This window comes from Podarcis erhardii (assembly GCF_964252035.2).
Source record: "Podarcis erhardii genome assembly, chromosome: 7".
Lineage (NCBI taxonomy): Eukaryota > Metazoa > Chordata > Lepidosauria > Squamata > Lacertidae > Podarcis > Podarcis erhardii.
In genome coordinates this window covers 44183163-44198378 of record NC_138511.1, presented here as the reverse complement: position 1 = coordinate 44198378, position 15216 = coordinate 44183163, and the positions used below count along the sequence as shown (strand labels likewise).

Here is a 15216-nt window from a genome sequence, read left to right as displayed (position 1 = left end):
CTTTTCATTGTGTTGAAGTGACTTGATACATGTAGATAAGTCATCATCACCACAAAACCCTTCTAAACTTGTTTTGAATTTTCAAGTCAAAAGACACGGCCGAGTGGCTCGGCTGCAATTCTGCCTGCAGATGTACATCTATGCAAAGCGAGGAGGGAGCCTGACCTGGTCACACTTGTTGCCTGCTTGGTCTGCTAACTTGTTCTTTCTTCTGTAGCCTTGTCATCACCTTTGAACCAGGACACCTGGTTAAGGAGCAAACATTCCTGTATGTTGCCATTGACATGTACACACAGTTGCTGCAGCTCTTTATGGATGGGACAACAGCAGTGGGACCAAGCCTGCATTCCATTGAGCCTGTGAGCATCTCATCCCCTCCCCTTTCATTTGTTTAGATCAGCCCCTCTGCTTCCTTCCAAAGTACAGAACCATCCTGTTCCCTTTTTGGCTAGCCACAGCCTTTATTTGCCTATTGTGTTGACTCTATGAGTCATTATTTGGGCAGCACCCACCTTGTACTTGGGAGCACCTGGAACAGATTAGGGCTCAGTGATGAAGGGGGATGTGTGTGAGAGAGAGACTGCAGCTGCTGTTCTGATAAACAGCCATGTTAGTCAGCTTTGCATTTTTGTCTTTGCTGGCTTCCGGCAGTATATATAGTTTTACCTCCAAGCAAAGTCACTCAAGGAAAACCAGTGTGGTGTAGCGGTTAGTGTGTCGGACTGGAACCTGGAAAAACCAGGATTCAAATCCCCAATCAGCCGTGAAGCACACTGGGTGACCTCGGGCCAGTCACTGCCTCTAAGCCCAACCTACTTCACAGGGTTATGGTGGGGATTAAATGAGTTGAGGAACCACTGATACCACCTTGCACCCCTTGGAGAAAAAAGGTGGGATATAAATGCAATAAATAAAAGTCTGAGTAAGATCAGTCTACAGAAGTATTATTCACTGTTTCCATTCTGAAAATGTGTTCAAAGCAGAAGATTTAGCTTAGATACCAGGAAGATGTTTCTAACAGCTGATGGATTTCAGTACCAGTGAAAACTGCCCATAGGCGAAAATCCATTTGAGAAAAGCTACACCAACCAGGGGTTAGAACAGGGATGGGGAACATCTCAGCTGTTTTTAGCTCAACCCTGTTGTTGGGAAAGCGGAATACAAATATTTAATCTAGATCTCTGTGGTCCTCAAGATGTGGTTGAATTCCAGCTCCCATCATCCCATGCCATGCTAGCTGGGGCTGACTTCCCTGCTCTTGGATTAGATGAGTCGCCAGCTGCATCCCTTCTGGTTCCTGCAACTCTTAAGCTGTGGCTTAGTTGCAACATTATTTGAACGGTGCCTGTCTTTCCCAGGAGTCACTGGCGCTGATAAGAAGAGCACGGCAGTTCCTGCTACGTGCAGTCCCCCAGTGTCCTCAAGGGAGCTTTTCCAGCCTCCAGCAGGTGGGTGAAAGGTCTTTCTGCTACCTCAAAACTTGGGAAATCCAGGGCTGCTGGCAACACTGTGGATTGTCCTGTTGATCCATCCAGCAATCAGTTCAACAAAGCCAATGGCGACTGGCTCAGTCTTTCAGCCCTCTACTTCACACTTCCTTTGCAAAGCTCTTCTATTTTATTTTATTTGGATACGGCTTTGTACAGAGGTCATATCCAGCATTTATTCTAGGAGAAGGGGACAGAAACTCAACTTCACCATTTTAGAGGGGGCGAGCACAAATTAATAGTAGGACTTTTGAGGAAGAAAAAGCTGAAATGTGCCCAATATTGGTCTGGCTGCACCCAAAGACTGGCCCTTGCTCTGTATCTCCTAAAGGCCTTCTTAAAGTGGAGGCGTTTTCCAGCCCATCTGTGGGTTCCATTTACTGGAAATGCTGGGATTGATCCCAGGCCTTAATGCTTTGCATGTCTGGCTCTATACCTGAAGCACAAGCCCCTGAGTAGGATCCTCCGAGGCTCTCGAGCAGTTATTTCCTATTCTCCAGTCCTCTGGTTGCTTCCAACCTCGTGTTACTGGCAAAGGAAGGGCAAGGAAGACCGTGCCTTTTAAAACTTAACAGTGGTAGTGGGTAGGAACCCTAGCTCAGTGGTAGAGCACATGCTTTGCATCCTTGGCAACTCCCAAGAATAGAGCTGAGAAAGGCCCTTTTCTGCCTAAGAACTGCCAGCCAGTCTGACCTGGTATCCGGCAGCTTCCTCTGCTCCTAGCCTTGCCACCTGTGCGCTCCAAGCAGGAAGCAGCTGTGCCTTGACTCTTTGCACACCTTTGGCTCCTGCTGTCCACAGGTGTGGTAGATTACCAAACACTATGACCTGTGCGCTCCTAGAAATGACATGGCCAGGCCAGAGATCTGTCTTTTCAGAGTGCTGCTGGCTGAACTGGTGGCAGCCTTTCTTTACAAACTCGACGTCCTCGTACTGTCTGCGGACAGTCTGCTCAAGGATTTAGCTTCAGAGAGGTAGCAACGCTTGACACCAGACTCTTTTCCTTCTTAGCTGATGAGTCTCTGTGAAGCCTTGGACCCAGAGATGAAGGCTGCCCTTGTGAACTCCAGTGATGATGGGGATCTGCTTGATGAAGAACTTCTCCTTTTCTGACAGCGGAAGTCCAGGCAGGCAGGCATGAGGCGATTCCCTGCCCACCCAGACAGGGAAAAGTGGACACGCCTGCAAAGGCTTAATCTGTTCAAAGTATGGTGTAAATAATTTATTACAAGCATGACCATGACTTTGTAACAATAAAAACCATGTTACAAATATTCTGGTTCGTCTTTCTTTTTCAGATTGGCTTTGGAATTTAATTTAAAACAAGTTGTCTCGGGCTTAAACTGGGCTTTCCATCAGCTTGAGAGCCCCTAAAAATGAGCCTGTGCCTATGGCCAACACACCTTTATAACAGGTGCGATACCTTTTCTGAGCTCAACCAATCGCCACATCAGAGGGAAGGCAGGACAGCCTGCTTCCTTTGGCGAGACGGATCTGGCTCTGTAAGACACTGCTACGGTCTTGGACACAAACACACACACGGAGAATAGTCACAGCAATGGAAAGCTTTTCACCAGCAAGCAGAAACGAGTCCCCACCCCTTTCTGTTTTTTGGAGGATCCTTTAAAACGTATGTTTAAAGCTCCCACTCAGTGTTGCTTTATGCAAAGCTGGATCAGGGCTCCCATCCAGGGCTCTTTCAGGTGGGCTCCTGCTGCACGCTCGGTTCCAATTTTACGGGATGGTTCTCTGCAGTCTCTGAAGCCTCTGACAGAGCCTCTGGCAGAGCCTCTTGCTCCAGCTCAGCAGCCTTGGCTTTGTCCTGAGTCTGGGTGAGGGGATGCACCATGGACATGTGGACGTTGAGGTTGTGGGCCTTTTCAAAGCGCTTCCCACACTGGTCGCAGGCAAACTCCAGCTCAGTCTCTGCTTTGTGTTTGGTCATGTGGTACTTGAGGGATGCTCGCTGCCTGCACTGGAAGCCACAGATTTCACACCTGCAGGGGGAAAGCAGAAAGCGGACCTCAGACCAGCCACCTGGTCTCATCCCCATGAAGGAGGGGGAGCAGCAGCACAGCCTCAGCCTTGGAAGAAATATATCAGCTACTCTCAGACAGGTGAGGGGATGCTTCCAATAACCAAGTGTCTTTTATCTACTAAGAACCCTGAATACTGAGCTGCACTTGAGACCATTGCGGGGGCGGGAAACATGCTTCCAGATTTTAGTTTGGATGTCCTGATCAAAAATCCAGGACGCTGGTGGACGCTGTGTCCTCTCTGTGGGAATGGAATATCCTATAGGAGAAGTGACAGCTTAGCTCTTGCTAGAGTCAGACACTGCAGAGTCAGACACTTGCTAGAGTCAGAAACTCCTTATAGACCGGAGCCAGCCCTCTGTTAGGAACTGGTGCTTTAACAAGACAGACTTGTATGGCAGCAGCACTCCTTCATTCTGAAGTGCAGGAGAGGCCACAGTCCACCCCAAAAAACCTGAGTGCTGCTCTCCACTATGGCAAAATGATCAGTCACATGTACAGTCGTACCTTGGTTGACAAACACTTTAACAGTAGAACTTTTTGGCTCCCAAATGCCGCAAACCCAGAAGCAAGTGTTCCAGTTTGCGAACGTTCTTTTGGAAGCCGAACGTCCGGTGGGGCTTCCAATTGGCTGCAGGAAGCTCCTGCAGCCAATCGGAAGCTGTACACTGGAAGTCAAATGAACTTCTGGAATGGATTCCGTTTGGCTTCCAAGGTAAGACTGTAGTTCTGCATTGAGACAGATGGTTTTGCAGGAAATGTTTCCCAAACCAGTCCTAGAATCATCCATCTCCCACACTACTGGACGTATGAACAAAAAAACCAATCCCAGGACCCAAAATGTGTGTGTGCGCTTGTGTGCCACATCTTAATTTGGAAGTGTCATTATTGGCGCATCTGCAAGGGAGTTGACCTTTCTTCAACCACGTTAGGGCATACTAGTTTTCAAATTCAGCTTTGAGTAATCTTAAGATGCCCCATGAAGGCAACACAGCTTATCTGTAAAAGGCCATAGGCAAAGTGTGCTTACTGGAGAGGCTTTGCTCCTGAGTGGCGCATCTGGTGAACGGAGAGGTGTTTGCGTTGCTTGAATGTCTGGCCACATTCGTCACAGATATAGTTCCGCACCTCTGCAATGGGAGAAGGGAACAGGGTTGAAAATCACAATGACTTGGGTGGCTGTAAAAAAAGTGGTTTAGGAGAATTCATGGAGTAAAAGGCTATCAACAGTGAGTGCAGTACTAAGCCCCCCCCCCACCTCGGCATCAAAGGCAGTCTGTCTCAATACTAGCAGCTGGAGAATGTGTGTGAAGAAGTCTGATGCAGGCTTCCCCTAGGTATCTGGCTGGCCATTGTGGGAGCTGCGAGCTGGGGATGTCCCTCTGGCCTGACACCAGCAGCCCAACCTCTTCTTATGTTACTGGGACTCTCTCCATCATTGACACTCTTGGAAGACTTTGATTAGGGGCTTCTGATTGCATTTTGTGTGAACCTCTTAAAGAGACTTCATTACATTAAGCAGTAAATAAGTAATGAAAATGAAATGAATAAAAAGAATGGCGGCAGAAGAGGGGAATAAGATGGCAATATTTTCTGCAGCTTTTCCCCAAAAGTAACTAGAGCACTTTTCCAATGCTTTCTCTGTGATGATACAGAGGTCTGCACAGTTCCATGAATATCAACATTATTTTTTATTTTTTAGTTTCTTAAGTTGCTTCATACAAAACAGCTTGCAAACAACCTAACTTAAAATAAAAAATAGATAAAATTAATTAACAGCCAAATTAAAAACAATAAATTTGCAATCCAAAATTCCTAAAATTTTCTTCCAACAATACAGGAAGAAGGACAGTTTTTGTCCTATCCAACTAAAAGATGAGCACCACAGTAGAGGCTAACTTAACCACCAGAAGCCTGGGCTAAATAAAAATGTCTTACAATGATGGTGCCAGGTATGTTTCCCTGGGGAGAGCATTCCAGATGGGGGCCCACCACTGAAAAAGCCTGTTCTCCTGTGCCATCTGTGATGCCTGATTCTGGCCAGGGCATTTCTTTCTCTTCCATGCAAATCCTCCATCATTCTCTCATAAGTGCAACATACCTGTATGAATGAGCTTCACATGGCGCTGAAGGTACCGGTCAATCATGAACACCTTGTTGCAACCTGGATGTGGGCAGGGCCTTTCTCTGACCTCCTCATGATGCTCTTTGATGTGCTTCTAAATCCAAGAAGAGAGATGGAGATCGTCACACAGAGCCACCCTTTCACTCCATGCAGGTTTGCAGGCAGTGACAATCTGATCACCTATGGCAGGCGCGGCTAACGGGGCCCTCCAGAGGTTTTGGACTACAAGTCCATGTGCTGGCTGAGGCTGATGGGGATTGTAGTCCAAAACTTCCTAAGGGCAACTGGTTGGCCAAAGCTACTCCACAGCAGCAATCACGTGAACAGAATGAGAAAGGAGGACACTGCATCCATTTCCTCAAACTGGCAGCAAAATCTGGATCATAAGCTTTTCTCCTTGTTTTTCTCTTGTAAGCTAGGGTTACTCCCTCCCATTAGGCAGGGCTGTCAATCATTACAATCTGGCTTTTGATTGGTTCACTTCCACCCAAAGGAACCTGGGGGTGGAGGTGGCAGGGAGAGAGATACACTTGTTCCAGAAAGTAAAGTCCCGCCGAGGGTCTGACGACTCCAAAGCTAAATGTAGCTAGTAGTTATCCACATACCTTCATGCCATCTGCACCTCTGTACACAGCTGTACAGCCCTGATAAGGACACTTGTAAATGGTGGGCAGCTCTTCCCTTAAAAAAAGCAGAGGAAAGAGTAACTGGTGAGAAGGTTGGACCATTCTTGGAGGCGGGAATCTCACACCTTGGAAGCTTTGGGTATATGATACCTTTCACATTTGATTTTCTTTTTCCAGCCAGGTTTGGGTCCTGGCTTCTTCCTTATTTTGGGCTCTTCAAGCTTCTTTGCTTCTCTGCTTTCAACTTTCCTGTTGTTGGATACCCTAATAGAGGAGGAACAGGGAACTGTTGCTGCATGTCAACTGAAGTTATAAAACAGGGGGGAACGACCTCCCTACCCCTGTTGAGGGCTGCATCTCCCTATTTCTGTCCCCCTCCCCAATGCCTACATAAAATTAGGCCAGTGCAAGGCTCTCAGGCTGGCCACCCATTAATAAATGCAAACATCTGAAAGCCTTACATAGAGACTAAATTGTTGAAATAAAGAACAGAATCCACATCACCTGTTTCAACAGCACAAAGATTTGCACAATGGAACATTCCCACCCTCTCCTTCCCCTGTGCTCTCCACAAATCTGCTCGGAGGGTTGAGGGAGCCACTAAAACAAATTGAAGGGGCTTTTAGGGGTCAGGAGAATATTCCATTGTACAAACTCTTGCACTGACAGAGTGTTTGCATAGCTCTACTTAAAATACAATCCTAAACAAATGGATGCATTTGTGAGGAGGGTGAAAAGAAACCTGCTCACTCCTAAGAAAAGAGAGAATGTGCGAATGGGAGGGGAATGGATGTGGGCCTTTGCCCACTGAGAGTGGAGGAGGTTGCAAAAGGTCAAATGCATTCGAGAGAAAGAAGCTACCACTCCTGTCTTTTGCCGCAGCAAAAGGACAAGAAAAAGCCCTCACCTCTTTTCTGGGTAAGGCTCAAAGTAGTCGTCTGAAGACTGCGCTCTCTTGTCGTTCTCGTCGTCACTCAAGGAGTACCTGAGAAAGTAAACAGGCCCTTTCACTAAAGCAGATGGCAGGCAAAGCCTCATTGGGCCTTTATGTTGACAGCGGGGGCGGGGGGAGCTCAAGAGAAACTGCTGCAAGTCCGGCTGCCCCAAAGTGAGCTTTCCTTCTTCAAGAAAACAACATACTCCAGACAGTGGCCCAGAACCACTCAATGTAAAGGCCGCTATGCTACAAAAAGGTGAGCAGAGAAGCTGCCCTACCATGTGGGTTCTTGGGCATCAAATAATTGGAAGCCCTGCCTTCGGAGTCTTTTAAAAAGCAAGTGCCCAGCTCTAGTCAGTTCCATGCTTAAAAGCTGAAGGTGGTGCCTGCAAAAGTTTCAGGCCAAAGTAATGTAGAGAGCTGCCTTACACCAAGTCAGACCAATGATCCATCCAGGTTGGTATTATACACTGACTGGTAGCAGCAGCTCTACAGAGTTTTAGGCAGGGGGCATTCCCAGCCCTACCTGGAGGTGCTGAGCATTGAACCTGGGACCTTTTGAATGCAAGTCAGAGGCTCTACCACTGAGCTATAGCCTTCCCCCACAAGATCACTTGCTAAGACTCCCCCCAGTTCTCTCTCTAGGCACCTCACCTGCCCACTTTTTTTTGCCAGCTACATTTTTGTAAATCACTTAGAGGTGCTTTTTAAAAACAAACAAACCCCAAACCCCCCAAAACCATCAAGTGGTATATACATTCTATTAAATAAGTAAAATAATAAGATTGCCCCAAGTGACATCCTTTGGGATCACTGCCATAGGCAGTGTGGATTTGTATCTGTCCACATTCTGGCCCATCAGTGAGAATAATACATTCATTTTCATAAAAAACACACAAATACTTGGGCATCATTTATAACCTTTGTGAAGAACAAAAGTTATAAACAGAGATAGTAACTGCAACAATTAATTTGAACTAAACTTAAGGTAGTATTAAGGAGTTGTTGTTACAATTAATAATTTTGTATTTTTACTATTGGACTGCATTGCTTGTAATAAAGGCCACAAAAACTGCCCTTTGTGCTGTCCTGACCCCTCCCTCCACCCCCTAAACAAGCCGTCTCCAGTGACTGGACCCTCCAGTGAGGAATGAGATCCACTCCCGCCCCACAATCATCGCTCATGCTTGCAAAGGTGACATTTGAATCCCGCTCTTCTTCTCTCACCCCTCAAAAAGGTCACTGAACTCGTCTTTTACCCGCTCATCCGAGGCTGCAGAGGGAACCGGCCTCTCACTCAGTGGCCCTAGAAGACGGAGAAGAATGCGTGTTGCAAAGGGCGCAAAGTCATCAAGGCACAACAGTCCTGCGGCACCCGACCCAGCGGAACATAAGAAGAGCCTGTCTGCTGGGTCAGGCCCACCCAGCCCAGCATCCTCTTCTCGCGGTGGTCAGCCAAAGGATGTGGGCCTGAGCTCACCTTAGCAAGAGCCTGCTTCACTATGAGAAGACGTGAGTGTCTGGACACACTGGCTGGAGGGAAAGCCAAGTTAATGGGGTGGAAATTAAAAAGCAAGAAGAATGCAAAGGGCACGCCTGGTCCCAGACAGCTGAGCTATAAATCAGAAATGCTGCCACTCAGCTCTGTGAACGCACTGCTTCCACACAGGCTTGAACAGCTGAACACTCAGAAAGTAGTAATAATAATAATAATAATAATAATAATAATAATAATAATAATAATTTATTATTTGTACCCCACCCATCTGGCTGGGTTTCCCCAGCCACTCTGGATAGCTTCCAACAAAGATTAAAAATACATTTAAATGTCACACATTAAAAACTTCCCTGAACAGGGCTGCCTTCAGATGTCTTCTAAATGTCAGGTACTTGTTTATCTCTTTGACATCTGATGGGAGGGCGTTCCACAGGGCGGGCGCCACTACTGAGAAGGCCCTCTGCCTGGTTCCCTGTAACTTGGCTTCTCGCAGTGAGGGACCCGCCAGAAGGCCCTCGGTGCTGGATCTCAGTGTCCGGGCTGAACGATGGGGGTGGAGACGCTCCTTCAAGTATACTGGGCCCAGGCCGTTTATGTGTATACTGTGTATATGTGTATGTATATATGTGTATATCATGCTAAGAAATGTGCAAAGACCTGTGTGGAGTTGTGACCCACAATCCCCATGACATACTGGAGAGACATCCTTGGCATGCCACTTACCTGGACTGCCATTCAGAGGGCAGTCTGGCTGCGGCAGGCTTTCCTCCTGCAAAGGAGCTTCCGAGGCATCTTGGAAGGAAGGCAAATCCTGGCTCTCTGACACCCAGCTTTCTGTGCTAAGTGCAGGCGGAGGAGTCCCGCTTTTGGCAGGTTGCTGGCTGGCTGCCGTACGAGTGGCACCACGCTGGGGTTCTGGCGGTGCTGCCGCAGCCACAGTACAGTCAGCCCCCACCCCGTTGCCCGTCACATGCGCCTGCTGCGGGGCAGGGCCCTTGTTCAGTTCCCACTTGACGGACAGGGCGTTGTCCACCAGCAAGGTGCTGCAGTCCGAATCTGTGCTCATGACATAATCATGACCCTCTTCGCAGCCCCACACAGCCTGGATGATCCCGCAGTACTCCGAGGACAAGACGCCTTGCAAGCTGGGAGCAATCTGGCAGCTTTCAGCGTGGTTGTGGGTCCACATCACTAAGCTATGGAGGCACTGGGGGCTGGATGTGATCAGGTCTGCTGTTGGCAGGGAGAAAGACAGAGGGTAGTAGAGACCAGGCATGCCACTGAAACACCTGCCCCGCACCATAAGCCCCAGAATAACTGGCTGGCATGGACTATGGCAACTGTGCTAGGTGGTAACACACACACACACACACACTCAAGGTTGTTTTATTTTATTTATGGAATTTATAGTCCGCCTCTCCTCCTGAACGCTGAACACATTGCTTTCTGTTAGGCAGAGTTGCCTCTTGAAATTACACCACCTTCAGCTCCTTGGAGGAAAGAAGTGTAATAGATGAACAATAAAGCCATGCAGCTTTGCATCTGCTGAAGGCGAGGGATGATGAGCTACTGCTTCTTTATACTGAGCTCGGAAGAAGGAAAAACCCACTTGAATATCATCCTGCCTAATACTTGGTTTGCAGAGAGACTGACAGTGGCAAACAGTTGTGTGGGGCTCCTTGTGCAGAAGGGTTTATTTAGTGTGCTGTGACTTTGTCTCATACACAAATCAGGGGTGTGCACAGCAACGCTGATCAAAGCCTTTCTTCAGATGATGGATCAGAGACCAAGTACAAACTGTCATGTTATTATGAAGTATACAGAAAAGATCCATGTTCCCAACAGATCTTAGAAATATGCTTGCCTACACTTAAAAAGGAAAAACATTATTTACTTTGTTTATTCATATTCCACCCTTCCCCCTGAATGTTGAACACTTTGTTTTCAGTGAGTAATTGCAAGATGCAACTGTGTCTATTTTATTTTGTTGTTTTTGTCTTTGTATCTTGGAAATAAAATTCAAGAAAGAGAAAAAGAGTTTGCTTGAACCTGTGATCTGGCAAAAGAAGCTGGGGAGCCTTATCTAGAATTGCACATGGCTGGCTAGTTGGCACTCAAAATATGGTTTTTCCCTTTCTGTAGCTGATACTGAGTTATTTTATTTTTGGATCAGTGTTTTGCACTGTTTTTATTTTAGATATCTTTGTGCTTTCATACTGACGGTATCCTGCCTTGGGACTTCTCATGACGGGCTCCTAATGGATGTTTTAGATAAATAAAAATACTGCCTTCCCAGGCGGACACTGGAGCCGGCCCTAGAGTGCAGAGACCACCCTGGTCCCCACTAGTCATAGGGAAATTGCCAGAGACTGAGCACCACATCAGCTATAAGCATAGGCAAAGTGGAAACTGTGGAAGCAACAGGGCAGCCACAACTGACATCAAGGAGAAAATTCAGAGGAGCCAAAACAATCCTACTTACCTAGAGAGGGAGCATCTCCTTTTGCAGCAGGAAGAGGAGGTTGGGCAAGGTTGTCCCTGTACACAAAACAGACGGCAGAGTAAATCAGATGCCTTCTAGGGAGGACAGACTCAGGCAGCATGTGCTCTGGTCTCAAAGTGGCAGTTTCACAAACAAAAAATGTGCACAGGCAATTTCCAGCTGCTGGAAACTGGAATTTTGGCCTTGCAAATAAGGCCACATACATTACGAACCCACAAAGTATTTCCCTAGCCCTCTGTATGAAGTGCAAGTCATTAGTGGGACATCAGCAGCCTAACCAAGTATTTTGTATACAGCTCATAAATGTCTGCCTGCTTGGGGGCCAAGTCTTGGTGGCTACCGAGACAAGCCACAAGCAGCCCAGCCTCCCGCGAGTGGAGAAATCCGCTCAACCTACTTTCCGTGTGGCTTGAGGTGGCCAGTGGGAGACAGGTTCACCTTCTGGATGAAGGCCTTGAGGATGCTGCGGCACTTGTAAAACTGGGCATGGCACTTCTTGCAGACAAACTGGGGGAGGGCCGGGTCTTGCCGGACAGCCACCCCCACCAGCCGCTGGAAGTCCGTGAAGAAGACCTGGTCCATGCGCCGCTGCTTCTCGGAGCTCTCCCCCACCACAGGGATCTTTCCAAAAGCGTTCCGCAGACTCCGAGAGGAAAACTTCCCGTGGCAAAGCCGGCAGTAAGCGGTGCTCACACCCCGGCCGAATCCTGCAAGGATTTCAGGAAAAGAAAGGAGGTCACTCTGAGGCTAGCATTACCTTTAGAAGCATAAAGAAGGTACAAGGCAGGCAGAGGGCCTTCTTGGTAGTGGCGCCCTCCCTGTGGAATGCCCTCCCTTCAGATGGCAAGGAGATAAAGAATTACACAACTTTTAGAAGACATCTAAAGGCAGCCCTGTTTAGGGAAGTTTTTAATGCTTGATATTTTTAGATATGCTGTAAGTCACCCAGAGTGACTGAGGAAACCCAGCCAGATGGGTGGGGGAATAAATAAAATTATTATTATTATTATTATTATTATTATTATTATTATTATTACTACCATTGGTCTACCTACCTCTGTCTCATCTACAGTAACTGGCAGCAGATCTCCGGGGTATTGGGCAGGCAGCTTTCCCAGACTTGCCTGGAGATGCCATTGGGGATTGAACCAGGTGCCTTCTGCATGCAAAGCAGGTGTCCTGCCACTGAACTACAGCCCTCGCCAACCATTGTGTGAACTAACTCCCAGAGCATGTAAGTGATTGGCAACCAGAGAAACACTATTAAATGGTCCTTGCCAAACACCCAGGAACATCCTTTTGGGACATGGGGGGTTGAATTTAATGTATTTGTCCTCCGATTCCATCAATCAAATTTTCCATAATCACAACACGTAAAAGCGTGGCATTCTGCATCAAATGCATAACTCAGCATCCTAAAAATTAGGAGTTTCTTCAAACACACCCAAGGTCCTAGTCCTCATGGATGCAAACATAAACTGTGTTAGTGAACAAAGGAGCAACCTGAGCTGGAGTAAAGCATCAAGCTGAGTGTTGACCCCTGCTGTTGCAACCAAGAAAGGCAGCCCTGGTCATATTGTCACTGCCCCCCACTCCAGCCCTACCTTCTGGCATCCCTTTGCCTTTTTTGTCTTCGGCTCAGAGAGCAGTCCTTGCTTTGAACCATCCAGCTCCTGCTTTGCCAAGAACTGTGAGAGAAACAGGAACCAATTTCTTTTGTTTTCCTGTTTGCTTTCAAGCAAGTTCTGCTGTCTGTGCAGGGACCTGGTTTGCAAACTGCCCACAGCCCCTCTGCAGCACTTCCTGACTTGGAAGAGCCACAGAGATGATGTCAGCAGTTGTCTCAGAGACATAGCAAGTCTCCTCTTGATCATGGGTGGTGGCTCCAGCTCAGCACCCAGGACCCTTTCTCATCCAGGACTCCTCCCTCCGCTGCCACCAATTCTATGAGAGAGCAGAGCTGAATATTTTAAAGTAGAGAAGGCAGACAAATGAAACTAAGGTGCCACAAATCAGACCTAGAAAACATAAAACATCAGCTTTCTGTTTTGGGGCTGTTCTGCACATTTTCCAGGGAACCAAGCTACCTGTGATTTCTTTTCATCCCTGCAAAAAGGCCCTCCAAGCAGCACAAATGTTTTCTCTTCAAACCCTCAGCCTAGACTTCCCCAGAACTGTCTCTGCTAAGCTACATTAAAAAATCCATTCACTAATCAGCTTCCCCATGTAATAGTAAACACACTATACTTTCAAAGCACATTCAAAACATCTTTCCAGGCATTGTAGTTTAAGAGTTGCTGGGAATTGTAACTCTGGGAGGGTAGACAACAGTGCCCAGAATTCCTTCCCTCAATAACAATAAGGAAAAGTAGGGGAGCCTGCAGTCCTCCAGATGTTGCTAGACTACAACTCCCATCATCCCTGACTACTGGCCATGCTGGCAGCTTCAGACTGCTGGGAACTGGAGTCATAAGACAGCTAAACTGTGCCCGGTTAGTGAAGGCAATGGAAAATTTAAACAGGCACATTTACCTGATCTGAGGCCAAGAATAAGGGTTACCAATTAACACGACACAAAACCGTCCAACGTTTCAACAAGTACATTAAGTACACATGTGTTTTTGCTATGGTTATGGAGGTGCAATTGCAACCCACGACCCACATGTTGGCATATGAACTGTCAGTGAGTGTGGGACTATCTCCACGCCAAATCAGTTCAGCAAATGTGGAACAAGATGGTGTCCAGGTTATTACATCTGTAGAAACCATTATCCCACATCACACCTGGTATAAGAATGTAACAGGACAGATCTATGATTTATAGCTCCCCATAAGGCCTCAGGTTGCACACCTCTGCAAGGGGGTGGGGGTGGGGGTGGGGGTGGAGACCAGAGCATGTGGCTACTAGGTAGGGGAAAGCTGATTGATTCCCTGGTGTTGGGGAGCAACACCATTGTGGTCTATCTAGCAGCATCAAATATGTATCGTCTTCCAAAGAATTATCAGCAAAAGATAAATATAAAAAAATGCAAGTTCCTGTTCTAAGACTGCAAATTTGTGAGTGAACCCCATACAACTAAATCATGATACAGGGAGGAACAATATATGAAAATGGATGAGAAACCATTTGCTGCTAAGGAATCTGGGAGCTGAAGTCCATCAACCTCTGGAGGAAGGCCAGAGGTTTGTGTCAAGTCCTCTTCCTGGTTCATCCACCTGGCACCTCTCCATGCCTCTGATGGGCACTGATGGCTTCAAAATGGGAAGCCAGAGCCTCTGTCACCCCTGCTAGGTACTTGTCAGCTCAATGGTCAGGGCCTACCCACTGCACGGACAGCCTAAGCAGTGAGATTTAAGGAGGCCCAGTTCAACCAGCTGCCCCAGCGCCCTCTACATCTCGGCAGTTGCACGATGGTTGCGACTACAGCTACCGGGATGGTGAAAAGTTTTAGGTGCGCCTTGAGGGTGGCGGAGCAGTTAACCTCGGTTGTGCATGGAAGCTCTACAAGAAACCCACGTGACTGGACCCCAAAGCTGCCCACTGGAGAGCTCCGGGAGGCAAAAGGCACGGGCTCCTGCAGTTAGCATTTCAAACGTGACCGATTGGGAGAGGAGAGCGTTGGTTGTTTGCGCGCTCGCGCCTGCCTGCCTGCCTGCCTGCCTATCTGGCGCACATCAGCGACGGATATGCTGACCCGACGAAGAGGAAAGGGCATTCTGCACGCGCTCTGTTCACTGCTTTTCACATCTAAAGGCCCAGCCCCGGCACTGGAAGCAGGGCCAGCCTCGCCCAGCCCAGCTCCGCCGCCCCCCGCTGGCCAGTCCAGCCCCGGTGCCAAGGTGCCTCCCGAGCGCGCGGGCCCCGTCCGATCCCTGCCCTGCGTACTTCCCGCGGGGCAGCGCGGCTTCCTTCCGAGCGCGCACGCGGAGGATCGGGCTGCCCGCCGGGTCCCCGGAAGAGCGCGCTGCCGCGGTGCCCCAGTCCGCCTGCGCTCACCCGCTGC

General features: G+C 48.1%; 2 protein-coding genes across 8 annotated transcripts in view; one reads left to right on the top strand and one right to left on the bottom strand.

Moving 5' to 3' along the window:
• Nucleotides 1-2761, top strand: part of FANCA (FA complementation group A) — a 39165-nt gene extending 36404 nt beyond the window's left edge. For 2 of the 3 annotated variants that reach the window (XM_081872041.1, XM_081872040.1), the window contains exons 41-42: nt 218-1448; nt 2499-2761. In XM_081872041.1, coding sequence (XP_081728167.1) covers nt 218-395 — 178 coding nt within the window. In that variant the 3' untranslated portion in view covers nt 396-1448; nt 2499-2761. Of the gene's footprint in view, nt 1-217; nt 1449-2498 lie in introns of those variants that run through there. The other variant, XM_081872042.1, reaches the window with a different exon arrangement.
• Nucleotides 2695-14722, bottom strand: ZNF276 (zinc finger protein 276). 5 transcript variants are annotated; one of them, XM_081872058.1, is made up of 11 exons: nt 14695-14722; nt 11610-11919; nt 11192-11247; nt 9433-9942; nt 8439-8517; nt 7182-7259; nt 6425-6538; nt 6254-6329; nt 5625-5742; nt 4554-4653; nt 2695-3484 (listed from the first exon to the last, which is right to left on the bottom strand). In XM_081872058.1, the coding sequence occupies exons 1-11, from the start codon at nt 14705-14707 to the stop codon at nt 3187-3189; spliced, it is 1752 nt and encodes a 583-aa protein (XP_081728184.1). In that variant the 5' UTR covers nt 14708-14722; the 3' UTR covers nt 2695-3186. The 5 variants fall into 5 exon arrangements, with proteins under 5 accessions (XP_081728184.1, XP_081728185.1, XP_081728186.1 ...); XM_081872059.1 differs by having other exon boundaries at nt 9433-9939; XM_081872060.1 differs by lacking the exon at nt 14695-14722 and adding an exon at nt 14337-14592.
• Nucleotides 14723-15216: the final 494 nt, after the last annotated feature.

What these genes read in the sequence shown, in the direction of transcription:
- ZNF276 (XM_081872060.1), bottom strand. Translation starts at nt 14,424, where the DNA reads ATGAACCAGGAAGAGGACTTGACACAAACCTCTGGCCTTCCTCCAGAG. An exon ending in CCCTCTGAATGGCAGTCCAG is followed by an intron (nt 8,518 to 9,432) that starts GTAAGTGGCATG and finishes TCCGTCTTCTAG; the next exon opens with GGCCACTGAGTGAGAGGCCG. An exon ending in GAGGTGCAGATGGCATGAAG is followed by an intron (nt 5,743 to 6,253) that starts GTATGTGGATAA and finishes TCTTGGATTTAG; the next exon opens with AAGCACATCAAAGAGCATCA.